Here is a 22,765-nt window from a genome sequence, read left to right on the forward strand (position 1 = left end):
ACAGGTTGTGTATTTCTTTGCGTAGCGTGTTTTGTTCATATAAATGATAAAAGTTCATAAACGTAAAGTGTTGTGCCTTGCCTTCCTTCTGGGGAAAGCCTAAAATGTCTTGCCAAGCTCTAGCTTTTCCATCTCCCACCTCTTTATTTTCCAGATTTTTTTTTTTCCTTTGTAATTAACTACACGGTTGTATGGAGAAGGAAAGCGTTGCTGGCAGTAAGGCTTGCTCAATATGTAGACACAGCAGGCAAACACCTTGTAGCCCTTTGGCCAAGTATCAACACACCATTAATAAGCAGACAGCTTGAAAACTAGGCAATGGCAGAGCGTTTGTTACAAAAAATAAAAGATAGACAGCTTTGATCTGGCCATTGCCTTTCTTAGAATTGCCCTGTTATGCATAGCAGAGTGCTCACGTTTAATTGGTCATTATACCTCATCTTGGTCCCCCTTTATACAGGGATGGTACAAAAGAGGAATTCCTGAAGTACGTGTTAGTTATAGATAACCCACAGCATGTTTGTTTTGGAGGAAGAGCAAAGGAAGGAAACTGACTTTTTTTTTAACCTCTTTTTTTTTTTTTTTTTTCCTCTCATCTAGAGCAAATGAAAATAGTACGCAATGATGAGAGACCATCCAAGGTAATGCTAAGCTGTTTGTGTGCAGTTCTGCTCCACCCTGTATACGGTCTATTTCTGTTGTTCCTGCTGTGGTCACTTGAGACAGGTTTTAATATAACTATGTCTTGGACTGCTTGTTACTGCATCTGGAGATGAGAAAACTCTGTCTCCCCTCAGCAGCCTCTGTGGATAACAACAAACAGGTACAACATGCCCAGGCAGTGCTGGTGGGAGGGAGGGAGAGAGGGGGAGAAGGCAGATGAACCGAATGTGCCAATATCATTCAGATGGCTCTGGATGAAAGTATTTCTGTGACTCCTTACACAAGTTATTGAGTACAAGCATTACTTAAAAAGTAACTATAGTTACTGTAAGAGTATTATAAGCGTGCAAGTTTAAACGGTCCCGAAGGGCAAACTGCTAAGACTTCAGTACAGAACTCAACGCTATTTTAAAAGACTTGTTTTCAAATCTTTACTAATTACTGTGAAATGTGTGGATTGTAGTAAGCCTACTTGTAATTAGGCTGAGACCCTTCCCCCTTACGGGTCCTTTAGTGAAACTGTAGGGCAGTGTTTATGCCTATAGTTTTCTGCTGTGGCAGTGACTGTGAAGTGATTGAACGCTGGATTAAGACTTTGAATGAGTTGGGTATGAAGAGAAAGCAGGGAAGGACTTTATTAGCAATAACTATCTGGGAGCCTAATTTAACAAAATGTTTTGTTTCCACATTAGATGCACATTTCTGGTGTGTTTTCTCCCTCTTGATCAAGCGTGTTTTGGACTTGAGCCAAAGACTTGTCTATACATGAAGTTATCCTAGAATAATTACTCTGGAAAAAGTAGCCTGGATTAACTCCATGAGAGCAGAGTATTGTTCCAGAAGGAGTTATTTGGAATATCAACGTATTTGAGTGCTGTGTCTTGATTGCTCTTTTCTCACTTTCTCTGGAATCTCTTGTGTGGGAAGACAGGCGTCTCTCCATATCCTGGATATTAGTATTGTCAGAGTATTGTCATGCTGCTTGGCACCCATGAGGTTTTAAAACCTTACATCCCCATCCCAAAACCAGAGCACTAACTAAGGCTCTGTTACAAACAGACCAACACCTCATTCTCCTACTCGGGTGGACGATGTGCGTTAAGGTATGCGTGCAAATACCCTTTTGGAGTTACGGGTGAAAACACAAGGTAAAATGATCTGGGATCCAAACCCACATATTGTTTTCAAACAATCAAAAGGCAAGGGTAAGAAATTCTCAGATCTGTTCAGAGATAGGAGATGCTGAAGGAGACTCATGAAGACTTGAGTCTCCATCCTTTTGAGTCTGGGAAAGGGATACATATGTACTGATTTATTTTTTTTTTTTTCTTTTTCTCGTGGATGTGTTGTTTGGGGAATACAGACTGAGTACAAGAAGCACCGGTACACTGGGGTCACGCTGTCCATAGCTCCCGCTCCCCCTTGGAGCGTTTCGGCAAGGTGTTCTGCATCTGGCCGGCCCCTGGACGTGCCGCTGAGCTGTACCCAGACCGGTGTCACCTCTGACTGTGCCCCGTGGGGGGTCCATCCCTTTCCCCTCGGCTCCCGCCCTGTCCCCCCACCCGGGTTGGGGGCGCGGGAGGCGGTGTCCCCCCTGCGGGGCCGAGGAGCCGTGCGGCGCCCTCGGCGGCCCTTCCCGGGGGAGAGGGACCCCAGGACCCGGGGACGCTTTGTGCCGTGCCCGCCCTCTCCGCGGCGGGGGCGCGGGGCTGCTCGGCGGGAGCCGCCGCTCGGGGGCTGGGCTGGACGCGGAGGGCGGGCGGGGCGGGGCGGGTTCCGTCACCGAGCACGGAGCCGGCGGGGCACAACGGGCGCCCTCAGCGCGGGGAGCGGCGGAGGCGGCGGCAGGTTCCCGTAGCCGGCAAGGGCAGATGGCGGCCGCGCTCCTCTTCTACCTGCTCCTCCTGCCGGGGCTGGCCGGCGCCTTCAACCTGGACACGGACAACGTGATCAGCCGCCGCGGGCAACCGGGCAGCCTCTTCGGCTTCTCCCTGGCCATGCACCGGCAGCTGCAGCCGCAGGAGAAACGGCTGTAAGTGCTCCCCGGGTACGGCCCGCGGGGACCCTCCTCCATTCCACCGCCGGGAAACTTCCCGGGACCGCCAGCCCCCGGCCGGTGGGGGAGCGGAACGGGGCCGGGCGGTGGGTCGGGGGCGGTGTGTGGGGTCCGGGATGGCCGGGGCGGCACCTGCCGTGGCCCGCGGGGGGCTGCGGCGCCGCAGGCCGCCCGGAGGCAGCGTGGGACCGGGCGGGGGGGCCGGGTGCTCACCCGCCTTCCCCGGTGGCTTGCGGGGAGACGGGGCGAGAAAGCGGGGAGCGAGCAGTCGCCACTCCCCCTTTGGCCCCCCCCGCCCGGGAAACCTTCCCGCCTCGGCCGCCGCAGCCGTGTCCCCTGGCAGGCGGCGGGGCCCCCGGGCGGAGGCGGCGGCCCGCGGCAGCGGCGAGGTGCGCCAGCGGTGTCCCGGGGCTGCGGGCGGCCGTCCCGGGTTCCTCGGGGTTTGTTCTCCCTCTGCGTACCCGGCCGCGGGTGACGCTGTTCAAGACGGAACCTGCCCGGGAGCGCAGGTGGGAGGAAGTCGGGAAGAGTAAATCCATGTTGTTGGCGTATGGGTGGGAGCTGGGAACTTCTCTGGGGACGATCAGGAAGCCAAGCCAGGCTCCTTTGTGCATCTTCAGGATCTTCGTGACCGTATCTGAGCTGTGCCTGACCCCACCTGTCCAGTAGTGCTGGATGGAGTGTGTCTTGTATAAGGTGGTGTTATTAAATAAACATCCCTTCCCCAAATATTTGGTTTTAATTCAAGGGAGGACAAAGCCCATAATCCATATAGAGATAATGGGAGAAGGAAGCTGGAAGGAAATCATACCCTTCGTTAAAGTTAGCTGGCAAATTTACTTCAAAGTTCCAGTGGGCCCCTTTTGCTCACAGTTGTGTTCTATCTGATTTAACAAAAATCGCAGTGTGTAAAGGAGCATAAATCACAAATACCCACATTCTGTCTTCCATCTAGTAGACAAAATGACCTGTGGTATCCTGAAGAATGAAATATAAATCTATGGGCTCCTTTTCAGAGACCTTTATCTTAATTTTTGACAGGATTACTCTTGCATTGGTCTCATTTTAGTTCTACTAAGAAAGCAGTGCCTGAAGCTTGTTAGTTTCCTGTTGTATTCTCAATACGTATAGAATGAGCGTGTCAGAATATGCAGAGACAGAAAGCCTATTACTGAGAAATCAGCAGAAACACAAGAGCGGTCACAGTGTTCAAGCTAGTCTGTAATATTTGGCTGAAATGACTCAGAGATTGTTAGCATGAAAGTTCTGTATTGTATGTATAAGTGCTTCCTCAGGCAATCCAAATCTGGGGACAGAGTAGAGCCAGATGCTATCTGCCTTGACATGGCTTTCTGAATCCAGGCTTTCATGAGAAGCAAGGGTCTCTAACAGAGACAAAACCAGGCTAGAGAAACTGCATTTTTATGGTGATGTGCGCTTCTGAGTATGAGACGTCTTGGTCCTTTTAAAAATCTATTCATGAGTTTTGGCATGAAGAATTTGTGTGTCATCCTGGGTAGCTGCTGGGTAGTACTCTTGGAATAAAACTTTTTACATTACGCAGGCACGTTATAGTCACTTTAAGTGTTATTTTCCCATGTGTAAGAGTAGTAGTGTGTGGCTGTAATAGAACATGACACATGCTGACCTGTGACTGTCTTTCACAGGGACAGAGGTGTGCTTAGCTTTGCTTTGTGTCTCATGAAACAGATGGAAGTTTTGAGGGGGAAACCTGAAGCCTCCTGTGTTAGGCTGCATATTTATATCAGCTGAAAATGAGCGATGTTGAACTTATACCAAACAATTTGTGTGGCCTGTTCCATAGAAACCACTTGCAGTTTCTAAATAGCTTGACTCCTTATAGTTGGAACGGACAGTGTCTGCTGTCCAGATATTCGGCGACGGTAGAAAGTAATGGGAATGGAGGTCATACTGAGGTCTCCTACTGAGAAACAAGTATTTCTAATGCCTGAACGCTGCCTGTAGCAGGAACTTTAGTAGTTGTTCTGCATTCCCAACCGCTCTTATCTCTGCTGCAAAAGTGGCTTTATGTGCAGCTATCTCTTAGTCAGATAAAAGTATTTGTTTTACCCCTTCTTCTCAAATGGATGCTAACTTCAAAGCCCAGTTACAGTTTGAGTGTGAACACTGTTAAGTAGTTGCCAAAAATACATCAACTCCATTTCATCATTGAAGTGATACTTGGGTTCTCCTGTGGCAGGGACCCCCATTCAAAAAAAACCTGCCAACCTGAGCACCCCCTCTCCTCCAATTTTACAAAATTAGAAATGGGTTGTAACCGACACGTGCAAAATCACTCAGTTCTTGGAAAAACAGGCAAATGAAAGAAGGTGAAATATGTGAATTCTCTTCAAGGGCTGTTTTAGTCTGTGGCTTGAAGCAAGGCTTGGTAAAACGAACTAAATGATGTGTAATTTTTCTTTTGCCTCACTTAAGTGGTTCTTAAGTGAAATGGTTCCCTCTTCCTCACACCAGATAATTCAGTGTTAAGCATTATGAAAATTCTCTGTAAAGATGAGGGTGGGGAATGTCTAGGAAGTGTGACAAATAAAGGTACAGCTGAAATAGCCTTTGATTAAACATGATATTTGCTTTTGATCACTTTCCTTCTTAGTCACAGGATACTGTGGATTGTGTATTAGCTTTGAATGGCAATCTTTTCATTTATTCATGTTAGCTACTAATGCCATGTTTGCTAATGAGGAATTACTTAACTCCTAGCCGTAGGGGTAGATGACTGTGCAACTGCTTTGACTTTATTTGTAAATGGTACTGAGTATAAGGCTACAGACTAGTGTCAGGATTTCATTTTTCTTTGTGAGTATCTTTGGGTAAGAAAAGTTAGCAACTTTGTCAGTTGGAGAGGAGAAAAACTTTATTAATTCAGAGTGCCTGCAAGTGGACTGCTAATGGCATGTGGGTGTGAAAAGCAGCCCAGTACAACCTTAATGTGCATCAGGGGAGCATTAACGTTGGAGGTACTAAGGGCAGCCTGCCTGGATTTCTGTGTACAGTCCTGGTTCATTATCAAGCGCAGTGAATCAGGTAGCAGAAAAGGCTAATGGAGCTCTAAGAGAGCTGGGCTTGTTGCCCTGTATAAGATTGTTCTGTTTTTAATCCGTCAACATGACAAAAATAAGGGAGTTCTGGTCCCGCAAAGGGGTGGTGGCACAACTGCAGTGCATTTTTGCCTGCAGACTGGAAGAAGGCTTGTAACTTGGAGGGGTCTGAGAATCAGGGACAGTGTAGCTATATGAGTAATGTGGTTAAAATTTAAGTAGTGGTGTGATGGAGAACGCGAGTGTATCCAGCATCTGTTAATGGGGACTACATTCGCTACAATATATGTGTATTACTTACTATGTAGTATACATATAATATTTATGTTACTATTATGATAAATATATTACTAGCTACTCACTATATATATAGTGAGTGTAGTAACGTATATGTAATTTCATATAAGTAGAATTTATATGGATGATATGTATGTGTACATACTCTATTTAAGATGTCCAGCAGGCCCATTCCACTCCTTTGTTTTAACAATGATCTAAGCAAATATTTTGTGTTAGAACACAAGCCTCAAGAACACCTGAATTTGTGTGTAACTTTACTGGCAAAGTAATTCTGATATTATTTTCAGTAGAAATATGGAGCTGAATTCACATGGGCTTCTTGTTATTAAGGCAAAAAAAAAAAAAGATTGTAGTAATCAACATTCAAGATCTCATCAGCTGAAAAGCTGTGTGGTTGAAAGCTGTGGAGAGGCACTTTATGTCAAGACTGCACTGAGCACTTGCAGCCACAAAGGCCTAAAAATTGCAATATCTTACTGAAATTCTCCCTCATAACAGGTTTTGCTGATACTGCGTGTCTGTGCTGGAGCTGTTGCATCAATATGTAATGAAGTTGCCTGAGGTCAGCAGGGCTGCTGACATTGCTGTGCTGCTGCAGTGCATCCTCGCTGGCATTCAGCCAGCGGACTGAAGGCTTGTGCTCACAGACGCTTTACTCCAGCAACAAAAGAGCTGGATTATGTTGGTCTGTAGTGGAAAATGACAATTTCTGCTTGCAGAGGTGGTGTACTGTAATTCAAGCTTCAGGTGGACTGAATTAATAACAGTGCATATTTACATCCTTAAGATTTAAATGTTTTAATAATGCTGGTCTTTAGTGCTCCTGTCAATTAAAAAAAAAAAAGGATTTATTATTATTTTTCCTCCCCCCCCCCAAGACTCTGTCCTTACTGTCTCATTGCACTTAGTATTGTTTTTTTTAATTGAGTATCTCTGTTTTTGTCTATGCAGGTTATTCTTGGATAACCTGCTTAGCATGCTTGATTACTTTCTTAATTTGTGATAGTAGAGGAGTTTGTCTATGTTCAAGATAGATGTGGCAAAGGTCAGGATCAAATGAGGTTGTGAAGGAGGAGGGAGGAGTAGTTTAAGAGTTTCCCTGTAGTGATATGGGAAAGGGAAGATTTTTAAACAGGAGATCCATCACACTAATATCATGGGTGAAAAAAATAAGAAGATAAATTTACATTGCATAAGGGGGAAGAATGTGGAATTGCTGTAGACGGAGTCAAACTGCAGAAGGCAAGCTTTTTCCCAGTGCTAAGTTTGAGTTGTGCTGTGGGTTGTCTGTGGCAGAGCCATAGCTGACAGGTTTATGGGTTAGTATACAAAAGATTGGAAATTGTCGTATAATTATTACTATCAGACTCCTGTTCTTGCAGGTGGAATAGGAGAGGTCAGCATTTGTTGTTGCTGTTTGCTTGTTTTTGTTGTTTTCCTCAAATGAGCAGGAAAGAATTGTGCACTTAGTCCTGCAGAACTCTACTAAAGCAAGAAGGATGAAATGGAGTATTGAGCTGATGCACAGTAGGAAGTTGCACTAGTGTAACCACTTCCATCAGTGTGGACAAAAGAGCAGACCCTGCAAGACACTAGTGAAGTCACAGGTCATACAGCAAAAATGTGCTTCTGCCAGGACAGTATAGTCCGGGTGGCTCTAAAAAGGCTGTGTCAGGAAAGATACACTATGGTACAGTCCTTTGCCATTAGCTCTGTGTGTTCACAGACTCCAGTGCGGCATTCACTGGTGTGATAGATGTTCATAGTGTAAAGATAGCCTTCCCACACAGTGCATGGCAAAACTCTTATCCCAGTCCTCCATCCTCTTGAGAAACTTGTTTTTCAGGAGGTCATATACTTTTCAGATAATGTTTTTTTTTCTACAGTCACCTGTAAGTGCATAAGAATTTTAAGTAACCCTGTGGTCGATGTGTTATTTTTCTTATGCTGGTGTTATTAGAATTAACAGAACTCATGGCTGTGCTAATGGGAGCCTTGCGTGAGTAAGGACTGTAGCATATGCCTTTTGTCAGTAGTGATGATAAATGGCCTTATGTGCAAATTCCAGCTTTGAGAAACAGCCTAGGCTATCAGCTTCAATTACAGATCATAAAATTGTTATGCTCTTACTGGAAGATGCTTGTACCTGATGATAACTCCTTGTTTTCATAGCTTTTTGTTTTTATCTATGCTGAGCCTGATGGATGAATCAGTTCCTAATATAAGAGGTACCATGTCTTTGGTGGGGTTGCTAGAGCATTACAGGGCAGAGCTGATGATGGGCTGAGAAGCGTTTTGGCTTATGCTTTCTTATTTTTAAATGTCCCAATAGATGTGAATGGAAATTTGTGGAGGCACAGATTCTTCTCTCTTCAGACTGTGTGTTTGGAAAGAGAAGGGTGTTCTGTAAGCTGTTACTGTGTGTAAAACACAGACCTGCCAAGCCATTCCAGAGCATTAAAATATAAGTGATGGCTCAATTAACCAAAATTACTTTAAGTTCCTCTGGTCCAAGACTGTTGTACTCATCCCTTTCTGAAAGGATGGAATTTATGCCAGGTAGTTGTTATTAAATAACATTAGGATATAAATCAGCCCTGATGAACACAGCATATGTTAGCCCAGCGAGCTCTATTGCAGCCAAAGTATTAGACGTGTCTCAGGAACAGATCAAAAACTTAATCTTGTGTTCTCTAAAACTGGAACAAAAAAACACAATGGAAGGACAGACCTTGATCTCAGAAAGGAGGAGAAAGGCTTTTCTCTTTACTGAAGTGAATGAAAACTAATGAACTGCACAAAATAGGAGTTAAGGACAATGGAAAAACATTCTTGCTGACAAGTTCTTGTGTTCTAGAGCAGGGCCTGTGGGTCTTGACAACTTTCTGTGTGCTTCTCTGTTCCAAAGCAGCAGGATTTGGGACAGATGTGCCAGGAATCCTTCTGCACCAGGGACATTAAAGGGAGCACAGTATCATTACATTATCTACGAGCCAGAATCTTAAACTTTAGCTTTTTTGTTTGAGGACATAGTTTTCATTTGGTTTCTGTTATCGTTTTCCAAATTTTCTGAGGTCTTGAGCAGCAAAGAGGTTTCAAGTAGGTGTGCACAGAGAGCTGAGATGTACTGGTGGTGTTGGGTACAGAGGCCCAGCTGTGTCAGAATTATTATCAGAAGATATGCTACAATTTCTGGATCAGTTTCACTCTTGTGATGGCTGCTTTGATGGTGAATAGGACTCTTCAAGCTGGCATAGTGAGAGGACACGAGGAAATGGCCTCAAGTTGCGCCAGGGAAGGTTTTGGGATGGATATTAGGAAAATTTCTTCACTGAAAGAGTTATGAAATACTGGAACAGGGAAGTGGTGGAATCACCATCCCTGGAGGCATTTAAAAGACAGGTAGATGTGGTGCTTAGGGACACGTTTTAAGGCAGCGTTGGGGTAATGGTTGGACTCGTGTTCTTAAAGGTCCATTCCAACCTAGACGATTCTATGATTCTTTATACTTAAAGAATAAACCATAAGGCAACCCTGCCATCAGGTATGGATCTGTCTTCATCCAGATGTGGAGTTCAGGTACTGCATCGTCTACTACTAAAAATAATATTCACCTGTGTAGAGAGTCCTAATTCATCCCTTTTTTTATTATGATCTAGTAGAAAATTGTCTTGCGCCTTGGCAGGAAATAATAAATAGTCTGTGTTGTGTCTTCAGAAATACTGACTAGCCCCATCAGTCTGCACCTGGACTATTTGATGGATCCAGTCTGTAGCTGTACAATACAAATGTCTGTGTCATATGACTGTCAAATTAAGTGTTTTTAATTAAACATTTTTTATTTAAGTTTCTGAGAAATCTCTGTACTATTGACTGCCCTTTAATGATTATTCTGCAGTTTTGTAGGCTCTTTCATCCAGAAATCTCAATGTAATTTATAGTGATATTATTTCTTTGACTGTAAAATAGGAATGAAGAGGAGCACAAACACACTGTTATGGTGCTTGCTAAGATGACTGCAATTTTCTGTGTAGTATATAATACTAATGCTGCTAAGGTTAATTTGTAAATAACAAAGAAAAACTTACGCAGAAGCAGGACAGGTAGGTCAGCTTCTCATAAGTGTTTTTTTCTTGAAGGATGACAAGCAGGGAAGAATGGATTGCTGATCTAATTTGTTGCTGTCTGGATCCTCCACAAAATAAACCAGAACATTTCCCAAATGAGTATATTGGGTTGCCTGGCGTGTTACAGCAGTAAATTGTTGACCAGTCAGCATGGGCCATTCTTCTCTTCTCTGTTAGACTCTACCCAAAACCCTTTCCGCATGTGCCAGAGCAATGCTCAGTTTTGTAAGGAACGCAATCTGGTAAGTTTTCATAGGAGATATCTCATTCATTTCAGAAGAACTGCTGTTTTAAATCAGCTGTTGTTTAAATGTTTCATAGCCAGCCTCAGACTGGATGAATCATTCTAGCCATAACTGTAAAAATGCCACATTTTGGGGATGTATTCTGTGGAAAAGACAAGACTGAGATTAGGCTATCAGGGAAATGGCTATTTAAAAACAAGTTAGCAAAAATCAATATTATTGAATGAGCAGATGGTGGTCTGTACTGTGAAACATTAGCTGGAAAATTAACAGCTCATAGTGGTATTTAGCAATAGTAGATACGGCACAGGAATATTTGGAGAAAGAAGTATACAGAAGGATCTGGAAAACATTGACTAATTCATTTATTAGCATTGGATATTGTTGATTGAGATATATATAAGCAAGTTGCTGCTTTGAAAGTGATGGCAGAAGAATTTAGCCTAGAAAAGCAAATGTGAATGTGGAAAAAAAAAGTCTCACTTCCATTTTTAAGGTAATTATTCAGTATATTAAAAATGAACTGAACCATAGGTTAACAAAGCTCCTTTCACAACTTTAGCATGCAGTGTATTGTATTCTTGCTAAAACGCCCTTCCCTTGGGTTTACAGTATTGTGAACATCACATTTTCCAATACTATTTTGAGAATTCCATAGCTACTGCTTTAGAACAGAGAATTTTGGTTATGTTGGTTTAGTTTGAAGAGCAGGCCAGATGTATTCTGCTGTGAAGTACCGTGTACTTTGGATTCTATATCAAAATGATAGTAAAAGGCAAAAAGTACTGTTTCTTGCATGGTGATTTTTGGGAGCATTTGCTAGTATGGACTGACCAGGTTTGGCTTGGTTGGAGCATTGGCTGTTTTTCTTGTTTCCTCTTACAGAACTGCATCTAAAAATATGTCGTTTCCTAATTTTGATTTCCGTTAAGCAGTTTTACTAATGTGTGTGAGGATGTTTTGACTGTGTTTGGAAGGGAGAATGTCTGCAGGATCAAGAGCAGAAGCAAGAGGGGTTCATGGGATGCTGCCTATCTAGATGCCCTCCCCGACATAAAAATGTCCTTGGGTCCTCCAGGGTGATGACATCCATGGATCCTGTGCTGGATTTCACTGTCAGCTAGTGACCTTCTGGGTTACTTTTCAGCTGTACTCTTTGCATTTGCTTTCTACTTTCAAGGACTTTGGAAGATCTTTTGAAAAACAAGGAACAGCAAATAAGAATGATCAGTGTTGTTGAGTTTGCTGGTAGATAGGAATGGCAGCCTTTCTTACAGAGGCTGAGCGGTGTTTCCTTTTTAGTGAAGGTGATAGGCAATTTTTCAAATGGAGCTAAGTGACCTTGGCTTCTGCCGGTTTCAGCTGGCGTCGTACCCTCCTCAAAAGCAGGTCTATAAAATGTATCTTCAAAAAAAAAAACAAAGCCAAGATTGCAGATATGCTGGGAACGACTCACCCCTGTAATGAAAGCCTGAGGTTGTTTGTTCAGCAGCACATGCGCAGGTCAAAGGTCTGAGGGAAATTCGTGTTTATCCTGGAAGTGCTCAAAAGTGGCAACCAGCTGTTGCTGATAGCAAGCACATTATCGTCACATGTAGTTGAATTTTCTGCGTCCTTGTTTTCTCAACTTTTTTTCACATTATTCTTGTAAGGGAAAGATTGATCATCCTCGCACTTTGTCATTGGTGCTGTGGAAGCTCCATAGTGGTTAGATCTGCTGGCTCTTAGACCTTAGCCTTGTCTAGCAGTGTGTGAAAAGAGATCGTGGTTTAATTTAGTTATCCATGTTTGTTTAGTGCGAAACAAACCTGAAGTGAAAAATCACATTATTTTCTTGGCCAAAGATGCTAAAAGAAACTTGCAATATTTTTTTCTTATATAGCCAACTCTTGTAGCTGCTACTACAAATACGGCACTTAGGCAAGTCCCAGTAAACTTTCGTCCACTCAACTTATTTTTCTGCTAGAGAAATATTTGATAATTATGAAGTGTGGCCCCAGAATATTGCTGAAGAGGTAGGTTTCTTCTCTCTTCTCAGCTAAGCTTTTATTCTTGCATTAAGTGGAATAATACTTTTGTTGTCAGGTCAAATCCAATCTTAGTACTAGCAAATACTGTTCGCGCAACTTTCAGCCTACAGGAACACAGGGTGTTAAAAATACTTGAAAACAAATAATTCATTCCAGGTTCTGCTCAAGTGAGAATGTGGAGAGCGTTGAAAGGTGGGAAAAAAGTGAGGGGGAGGCATGTAAAAATTAAGCGTGTGTGCATGTGGAGGGGGAGAGAATGCAGTGGGTTTCTTGGCATAGTCTCAAGTGTAAGTTATTTTGCAAACAGAAAAATCTTGTTCTTAGGTTTTGAAAGCTGTTTGAAATTCTGAGTTTCCTACTCATAGTAAAATGTAATTGCTTCTTCTCTCACAAATGTCTATATGGAGAAGTTTCTTGTGGATATAGGACTTATTTTGTTGGTCTCTTTGAGTGTTTCAGTATCTGCAAGGAACATAAAAAAAGGCTCCTTAAGCATCTTAACAGCATGGCCATTTGTGTGACTTGGTTCGCCTGCCAACCTCCTACTCCACTCCTTATTGGAGTGACATTCTTCCAAGTTATTTGAATGCCTGTGTTTTCAGTTAATTTGAAGGAATGGGGGGACTGTGTGTCAGTAGACATGCCCAGTGACACATCTGCTTTTGTGATTAAGTTCATGGCTTGAAGAAAAGCTGTACTGAAGCTGTGGATCCTGTTATATGCATTTAATTCAGGGCTAAGATGGTCTTAAGGCTGAAAGAATAATTTGAAATCTGTACTTTAGCGTGCAAGTAACTTTAGGCTGTTGAAGTGTGTGTTCGCTGGCAGCCTGTGCACTCGTTCTCTGGAACAGTTGTTGGGGATTATGTATGGGGAAGGTACGTGCTGTTTCTGCTCAGGCAGAGCTCTGTGGGGACAGAGCTCCCAGAGGGGCACCTCTCTGTGGTGCCGTGGGCTCGTGTTGGCAGCGGGGAGGGCAGAGCTTGCCTCAGAGTGCCAGTGTCGGTCTGGTGGGGGCCAGCTTCCACTGGGGCTCTGGTTGGAATGCTTCAGCTGAATGGGATGAGCTTGTTTTGTTCAGATGGTGAATCTGCCGAAGTTGCATATTACCATTTCTGCGGCTGTGCATCTAGCGCAAGAGATTTTCTACTTGGCTTGTTTTTCCCCCCACAATTCAGAGGGGGAAGGTGCTAAGTCTGGAAAAGAAGGAGCAGGAGCAGTCTCTTAAATTGGATGCATGGGTGAAGGAACCACGGCTTGGGTTCACTTGGGGAGCAATTGCTCTTCAAATACTGCATGGCTGTTGGAGCAGTAGCTGTAGCATGTTATATTGGCCATTGAGACTTGTGTGAAATGTCCGTCCCTCTTACTGTAATTCTTTCATGTCTTTTAATGGTTTCATTCTTTCATGTCATTAATGGTTTCGTCATAAATGAAACTAACGTACTTCATTCACTGAAGGAAACAGAGGAATGACATTTCAACCCAAATACTTGTTCTGCTTTGTATTAAAACTCCTGCAGTTTTTTTCTTAAAACAGCTTTTGGCATGTTGGTGAACAGTATGTGCCTGTTATGGTTATTACCTCTCTAACAAGTACTGCCTTCAAATGCTGAGTGGGAGCACTGCGCTTTCAGATTGGGTTTTTTTTTGGAGAAAACAAAAAAGACTGAACACCTGTTTCCATATTTTGTTACTTCCATGTTTGTTTTCTAAAACATGTACCTAATAGATGATGTGATTCTCCTTTCATTTTTCATGATGTACAAATGAAGGTGGCTTGTGTTGGGGGTGATACAAAGACAAGCACTACAAATGCATAGCAGTTTAAATCTGAATTCAGAGGTTTTCTATGGCATGAATGGCCAGCAGCCCAGATGTGGGAGGCAGCAATTTCTGGTTTCTGTCATGTACTTGCTTACTTGAGCCTGTAGACTGAGCATGTCCACAAAACACTGATCACAGCAGTAACTCTCTGCTGTTGGGACGGTTGCCTTAACCTACCATCACTGCCCGCAGCAGAGAGTAGCTGGGTTGTGCCTGACTGGCAACCGGGGAGTTTCAGTGAGCCTAATGCAGGCTGCTGGAAGGGCATTGGCTCCCAAGTTTCTTTCTTTAAATGGCATACTTATCGTTTCTTGAGTTAAACCCCATGTTGTTATAAGAGGATTTCATGCAGTAAGAAGCACTGCCATGTTAGAAAACCTGGGTGAAAATCCCTTTAACATTATTTCTTCCTTAAGTTTATCACAGATTTATTATAAAGCTGTCTAATACATGTTTTACACTATCACTTTGTGCTCAGGTCTGTGCCTGGCACGGGTGGTGTTCTTTCTTTTAAATCTGAAGGAATGTTTAGCTTGTAAGGGAGACACTAAAACTGTAAGTATTATACAGATTTCACTTCCTATTTGACAGTATGAAAAATGTGAGTTACCTACTGGTAAAAGCCAAAGAGTGGTGTCTGAAATGGAAAACTGTATTTTGAAATGGGACTCTGGAGCAGACTGGCCTGTTTCTTGTGGGAAAAACGCTTTCTACCAATGAAAAGGAGTTCTGCAAAAGCTGTTTCAAATAGGCTGGGCTCTGGACTGTGAAGGGAAGGGGTTTATTTTTCCATGTGACTTTCAGAAAGTCAATAATAAGTGGCCTTTGCAGAACAACAGGTATCTTTGTAATTCTGGTTTTGCTTTGTAGTAGCCTGCCCTGGTCCTTATGCCACTTTTGGCTTCTTTTTCCAGCCTCCATGATAATCCGTTTCCCAAAAAAGGCTAAACAGATGAAATGAAAATGGCAGTCCTTCAAGTTCCAAGCCTCGGGGCAGAGAGATTAATGGTGTACTTGGCCATGGCTTTGCATTGGTAGTTGGAAAATGAAACTAACAGATGAGGAGATTCATCACTCACTTAAAATAGCTGTTAATAACAGGCTGGCAGTGATGGGTATCTCTGTAAAAAGTGTAATGAAAGAGTTCCCTGCTGACATCATTACTGGCTGCATTTTGTTGGGTGAGGGTTTTTTTTTTTTTGAGAAGCCCAGTCCCGTGGTTCAGCTCCAGTTCCCCTTAGCAGCCCGAGTGTATGGAAGGGTGATCTCTCTGCTAATTAGCCCATGGTGCTCCTGTCCTGTGACTTATTTCTATTGCACCAGTATTCAAACATAGCATCTGTCCCATTGACTGACTTCAGCTATGTTGAAATATTGCAGGGGTTAAGATGTTCCCGTTCTCCCCTTTCATAAAATTTAAAAGCTGTTGAAACCAAACCAGTGCTGAGGACTGAGAATACACCTCTAATGGAGGGCTCGACACTGAGAGCCCTCCCCATTGCCGTCAGTGGTCTCTGCCTGGAGGTTTTAGACATTTGATACACAACTAGTGACTGTGACTGGTGATTTGGTACTAAAATCTAATCTAAATATGAGTTAGTGATAGTTACTCTAATTTCTTCATTTTGTTCAATCCAGTGAGTGTCTTTGCAAGCAAGTACTGGGATTGTGAGAGGAAGGGGATGCAGGAGTCTTACCTGTCTAGTCAGGGGTGGAAGAAGCTTCACCACTTTCCAAATTTGCCCACCTTGTGTGTATGACGTCTTTCAGAAAATACAATGAAGTGTGAAGTCTGCAGTGGCAGCATTGTTATCTGAGAACAGCAACCTTAAATTGGACGTTTGTGCTCAATGAAGGTTGCAAAATTGGAAATTACTTACACCACTGACTATTTATTCCGCCTATCTGTGGAAATGGCTAATGGTTTGTTACCCAGGAAACACTTCCAGTGGTTTCTGCTCCGGTCTGTTAAAGCTCAGAGCTGTGCTATTGATGTGTTGCTGATACTTTAAAAGAAAGGATGGCAAAGATGTGATGCCTTGTTTGGGGTAGAAGATACCACAGAAAAGGAAAGAATTTAAGGAATGAAGAAACCTTTGGGAGATAGCAGAGTATCTGATCTCAGTGCAGCCTGTGGTATTTTTTATATTCGTTAAAATCAAAACGTTATTTACTCAATAGAAGCTACTTAGTTTGATGAACAGGATTTGCTTTCAAAAAATGTTGAAGATGTTCTCCCTCATTTGACTTAATTTCTTTTGAGTAAGTGTTTATTCCAAAACAGAAATGTAATGAACTACTTAAAGTTTTTCTTCTCTAAAGTATGTTGTGAATATTATATGTTGTCCTTAGACAGTTCCAGGCTGTAAGTGAGGAAAAGAATTTCACTGCGGAGTGAGGGAACACTTCCAGGAGCTTGGAGGTTTTCTGGATTTCCTTTGATATGGTTTTTTCGTGTTAACTGCAACTTTCCTTTTGGAAGGGACCAGGGTAGTTTCATGAGCAATATTGGAGGGAGTTCAGATAGCTGTGAGCAGAAACTATTCCCAGTTCACAGAATCATAGAATGGTTTAGGTTGGAAGGGACCCTAAATATGATCTTGTTCCAACCCCCTTGCTGTGGGGGCAGGGACACCTCCCACTAGAGCAGGTTGCTCAAAGCCCCATCCAGCCTGGCCTTGAACACCTCCAGGGATGGGGCATCTGTGACTTCCCTGGGCAACCTGTTCCAGTTCCCAATGTTGTTTTTATCAGTTGAGAATGAGCCGCAACCACTTACTAAAATTCTCAAAAATTACTGATGAAAGCAGGGAGGTTTTTAAAATCTTAGTACTTACACTAATACTGCATAATACTCTGTAATATCTGTTAGAATGGAAACTTACTTCTGGTGTATTTTGCTTTCGATTTTAATAACTCTGGGCTACTTTTGATTAAATTAAGTTACAGCCTTTCTTGTACAACCAACTGTTCTTGCTGAATACTGGTCAACAGTAGTGAACAAACTGAGGCCTGTTGCCTGCCTACCTGGGGCAGTGAGTTCCCACCTCCTTTCAATTCGTTGAAATGTGTGGGTTTATAAAGTATATTTTCATCATGCAGTTATCCAAAGGCATGGTTCAGCTCTGCATCAGGTCAGATAACTCGATGCCTTTTCAGAGGCTTGAGTAGTGCTCACCATAACTGATGACACAGAGTTTTTCTTGCCTCAGCTGTTTTGTTCAGGTGTGGTGGGTGTAGCTGTGTCCTGTGGTATTATGTGGGGGAACAGCAGTGCTACATGATGGGTCCCTCTCTGGAGAGGGAGCTCCTGCCCATCTCTGATGCACGTTGTGGCTGCCCCTCGCACGTGGAGGTACAGCTGGGGTTCACCGGTGTCTGTGCAACGCAGGCACTGTCCACCTCAGCCAAAATCGCATCTCAGTGAGGTCAGTTTGTTAAACTGGCATTATGTGCCAATCCTGGAGCTCTAATCCTGTAGGATTATCTCTAGTTTGGCCATGAGTTCAGGGTTGCAAGGGAGTAAATCTGTCCCTGGAAGCCAACAGATGCTTGTAATTGGCAGTGGGACATCAGTCATTATCACGTATCTCCAAGAAGTAATTAAGAGAAAGCAATAATTAATCTAATTCTAACCAATAGACCAGCAGGACTGATTTATTTGGTTTGAAATTAGAATTTTAGTTTGAAATTGGAAGGCACATGTTTTAATGACGGGGTACAAATGGAGCTAAAGAGCATTGTAGCTTTGTGCCAGGGTATGAGAGAATTCTGATTTTTTTTCCAACATTTTCACGTGATAGGCACTTCTTTTAATCAATAGAAATGTAACATAATGAACTATTGATAGAAGTTCACTTAACAGCTGTGCAGTCTGATTGGCTCAGGGAAAACCCATCAGTTTATAATACATATTTAGGCAAGATGAATCGGGAAAATCAGGATTCAAGTACTATGAAGCATCTGAATCTGTAATTTACATGAATAGTAAATTTTTTTTTTGTGCTGAATTTTAGCTCATATGGTAAGCATTGGATACTATATAATCATAGCTAAAATCATAAAAAGCTAAGGCTTCAACAGGAACCGATGCTCAGACATGTTCATGTTCAGTATGCTGTATGGCTGAGTTTTGGTTCTCTGTATAGTAATAAGGCAAACTTGCCATGGGATAGAAAAATGAGTAAAATTGTTGGTGTTGGTGGATGAGAAGCCCAACATGATCTGTCAATGTGCACTTGCAGCCCAGAAAGCCAGCCGCATCCTGGGCTCCATAAAAAGTAGTGTGGCCAGCAGGTCGAGGGAGGTGATGCTGCCCCTCTACTCTGGTCTGGTGAGACCCCACCTGGAGTACTGTGTCCAGCTGTGGAGTCCTCAGCACAGGAACGACATGGACCTGAGGGAGCAGATCCAGAGGAGGGCCACGAAGATGATTGGAAGGCTGGAGCGCCACTCCTATGAAGACAGGCTGAGAGAGTTTGGATTGTTCAGCCTGGAAAAGAGAAGGCTCCAGGGAGACCTTATAGTGGCCTTCCAGTACCTAAAGGGGACCTACAAGAGAGGTGGGAAGGGACTTTTTGTCAGGGACTGGAGCGATAGGAAGAGGGTAATGGTTTTAAACTGAAAGAGGGGAGATTTGGATTAGATACTAGGAAGAAATTCTTTACTGTGAGGGTGGTGAGACACTGGAACAGGTTGCCCAGAGAAGTTGTGGATGCCTCATCCCTGGAGATGTCCAAGGCCAGGCTGGATGGGGCTGTATCCTGGTGTAGTAGGAGGTGTCCCTGCCCATGGCAGGGGGGTTGGAACTTGATGATTTTTAAGGTCTCTTCCAACCCAAACCATTATATGATTCTATAAAATGTCTGTGTGTTGGAGTCTGTGGGGTTTTCATCTTTGACTGCAGTCTTGACAGTCAGGGCATTATCTTGGTATATGAATACGGATTGAGCTTGACTTTGGACATTCAGACCTGAACTGAAAGTAGAGACTGTGGCCTTCGTACACCTTCAGGGAGAAGTCACAGTGAATAAAATGAATCATACTGTGATTATGGGTGGAGAGAAATGAAGATCTTAATGTTTGTCGGTCTTCGTTTGCAGAGGAAGTTCTTTATTTTTGATCTCAGTGTTTCATCTGCCACTATAAGGAGATAGAGATAGCTCGGAGAGCACCTCCTCTTGCCTCTTTCTTTTCACGGAAAAAGGTTTTGATTTCCCCTGAGAAAGCTAAAATGAAACATGTATCAGTGCAGAAAAACCTGACCCGTTTTTGGCATAATGAGCTCAAACTTGATTAAAATTCTTTTATTAAAACACAGCTGAATAAGTAGCCATACAGTAATGACTGGAATGTGTCCTCAGACTGGAAGGACTCTGCTGAGCACGTAGCACAGCTCAGCGTACAAGCTGATTCATTTGGACTGCTGCAGTCATGCTGAAAGTCACACTAGTCTGTCTCACGCTAACTTAGTTTCATGCACACTTTTATTTTTAAGTGAAGTAATTTGGCTTCTATAATAGAATTCTCGTTTTTCAGATTTTCTCTTCAACAGTCGGCAAGGTGAATAGCAGCTCTATTGATCATAAGTCACAATGTAATTGACAAGGGATTTATATGTTTTGCTTGATTTATTCAGACAAAGATTAGATGCATGTGACTGACTTACATTCCTAATAATGTTGGTAACCCTCATGATCTTTAGCAACCTGTCTTGGAGAACCTGGAAGCATAGGTTTAGTCTTCTCTGCTGTGATCTTTGGGGCAGATAAGTAGTGAAGAAGCACAGAGGAGCTAAACAACTTTTTAATACATCTTTGGCTGCTACTTGAAAATATATTTCAGTATTTTCCACAGTATCTACCTGAACTGATCAAATCCTTTGCAAGCGCCTGTTGACTGTGTGTACTACTGTTGAACTGTGTTGTGAATAAGGACTTGCAATGATGTGCCTAACAGGATTCAAGATTTTTGTGTTTGATGAGCCTTGAAGACTAGTGAAACGATTCCTGACAAAAGTTCTTTGAAGTCTGGAGTGTTTTAAATAAGTCTGCTTTGAAATACTTTGTTTGCAGTCGAAAATAACTTATGCAAGATTTGGACAAGGGGGTACAGGCACTGGGAAGAACCTAAGGTCGCCTCTTTCCTTTGAGATTGTGTTGGATTGATGCTTTTTTTTTTTTAAAAGAAGGCTGAACAATTGCATCTTTCATCTGTTGATCTCAACTGGTATCTGTTTGAGGTGCCATTGAACATTTGGGGCATCTTGTGTCAGGTGGCATAGCTTTCCACTGTGTCTTCTGTTGGCTACACTGTTTATTCCCTGATGCCTCAGTAGGTCTTCTCCCTGGCTGAACTGTCATCAAGATGATGGTCACATCATGGTATGTTGTAAAAGGTATGATTTATCTAGGGAGAGGATATAGTCTAGCTATCCCATAGAAAACAAAAAGGGTCGTAATTGTCTTGATCAAACACCACCAGTGTCAGTAGTTTGCAGATGGGTGAAATAAACCAAGTTAAGTATTTCAATTCCAGAAGCTTTTAGTTGTGTTCACTATGTTGAAACAAAAGGTTTCTGATGAATTTTTTAAGTGAAGTTCAGTGCGTCATTCTTACCCCTCAAGCTTTGAACACAAAAGTAGAAATAATAAAAATTTATATTTGTTAGGAAATCAGTGCCTCTACTGTCTTAAATTAATGGTTATTACTGTTAAAAAAAATAAAAATCTCATCTGTCTTTCCTTGGGGGATAACAGAACTGAGGACAAAATGTATTTATTCCCACATTAGGAGTAGCTCAGAAACAGATGCTTTGCAAAAGAATTACTCTAGGAGATTAGAGTTAAATGCACTGTTGCCAAAATTAGAAAATGAAGTTATTAATGGCCTTTCTAAAAGCGTAGTTGTTTAGATTACAAACTCTTGTGATGACTGCTACGTTTCTGAAAAAAAACTTTGAAAAAGATGCCAGACATATGTAGGGGGAAACGAAGGAAACACTTTAAACCAAAACCCACCCACACTGTGTCTCCTGATTTTATATATGTATCTGTCAAAAGCAAATATTTTACCTGAAAGTTTCACTGTTCAGGGGATTACCTTTGCGAGGGCAAATTTTGGATTTTGGGAGAATTTATTTCTACAAAAGGAGTGAAAACTTGGCTGTTTCACAACACAGACGTCATTTTCAATTTTTAAAAAAAGTACGTTTTCTCATAATACATCAGTTTCATTTTGTGTCTCCTTTCTTTAGTGACATTTCTCAAGAATTCTGTATTGATCTTAACTGATCCAGTCTTAACTGTTAGATATGAATAAAAATGAGTCTTATTTTTAGTAAGAAAAGTATTCTGAGGGACAGCAGTGTGCTTTGTCCCACTGCCACTATAAAGCATGAGAAGAGCTTTTCTCTCAAGAGCAAAACTGTAAAGCTGAAGCCTTTACAAAGGGTCTGAGTTCCTCTTTGCGCCTTGTAGATCCAAGTGTAGTCCCAGCTTTGTCCTCCTTGACACTATAGTGTCAGGGATCGCTTCTTTCAAATGTTCTCTACCAGCGTCAGGAAACATGGAATCTGGTTCTCCATCCATCCAATCGTACCTGCTGTGCTGCACCTTTCCATGTGCTGTTCTCTCATCCTTGTTTTTTCAGCTGAGCATGATGTTTCTTGTTTCCTCCATGAACTGTTGCATACTGGTTGTTTTCAGTTTCAGTTAGCAGCTTGGAAGGCAGCTGTGCTTTGTGTGTGTCATGCTTCAAAGAAAAATAGTGTAAGAATTTTTTTGGCTGAAGACATTTATTTTGCAAGTATATACATCTACTGGTGATTTTGTGATAAAACTCACTGCGGACAGTTGATACAGGGGAAAAAAATTGCTTTATTCACTTTTTAAAATAGGAACCTTCACATTTGATTTCTAGAACAGTGTCCGAGGAAGGCTTGTTAGAGCAGCCTTTTTATAGGAGAAATAAGTTCTTTGTGGGTATCCCCTGTTCTTGATGAGAGATTTGTTGCAGAAAAACATTTTCAGCTTCAAGATGGGAGTACCTGGCCAGAGAAGTGGGGATGGGAGTGCATGTTTGCACAGAGCCTGCAATAGCTCTGGGAATGCCTGCTTGGGCCAGTAGGGATCATGCTTTGCTTCACAGGTTGGAGATATTAAAGTGCCCATGAATTCAGCCAAACAGTGGCACGGGCCTGACATAAAACTAGAAGAAAGCCTGAAAGCACTTGTAGTCACTGTTCTGGGGGTCTGTGGTCATTTCAGTAGCAATATTTTTCCCACCCTTACCAACGATTTCTAGTGAGGCAAAAAATACCACGCTTGAATCCCTGATAGAAGGATGTTTTTTGCAAAACTGCCAGACGCTTACTTTTAAAAATTTTTTATCACCCTCTCTCAATGAACATTGCAACAATAACAGTACATTTACTGGT

At 42.5% G+C, this 22,765-nt stretch overlaps 1 protein-coding gene across 3 annotated transcripts in view; it reads left to right on the plus strand.

The window, feature by feature from the left end:
- The first annotated feature begins 694 nt into the window (after window positions 1-694).
- ITGA6 (integrin alpha 6) overlaps window positions 695-22,765 on the plus strand; it is a 47,620-nt gene continuing 25,549 nt past the window's right edge. For 2 of the 3 annotated variants that reach the window (XM_014954452.1, XM_014954451.1), the window contains exon 1: window positions 2,455-2,695. In XM_014954452.1, coding sequence (XP_014809938.1) covers window positions 2,535-2,695 — 161 coding nt within the window. In that variant the 5' untranslated portion in view covers window positions 2,455-2,534. Of the gene's footprint in view, window positions 824-2,454; window positions 2,696-22,765 lie in introns of those variants that run through there. The other variant, XM_014954453.1, reaches the window with a different exon arrangement.

Source organism: Calidris pugnax, unplaced genomic scaffold (genome assembly GCF_001431845.1).
Source record: "Calidris pugnax isolate Ruff unplaced genomic scaffold, ASM143184v1 scaffold103, whole genome shotgun sequence".
In the NCBI taxonomy this organism is placed as follows: Eukaryota; Metazoa; Chordata; class Aves; order Charadriiformes; family Scolopacidae; genus Calidris; species Calidris pugnax.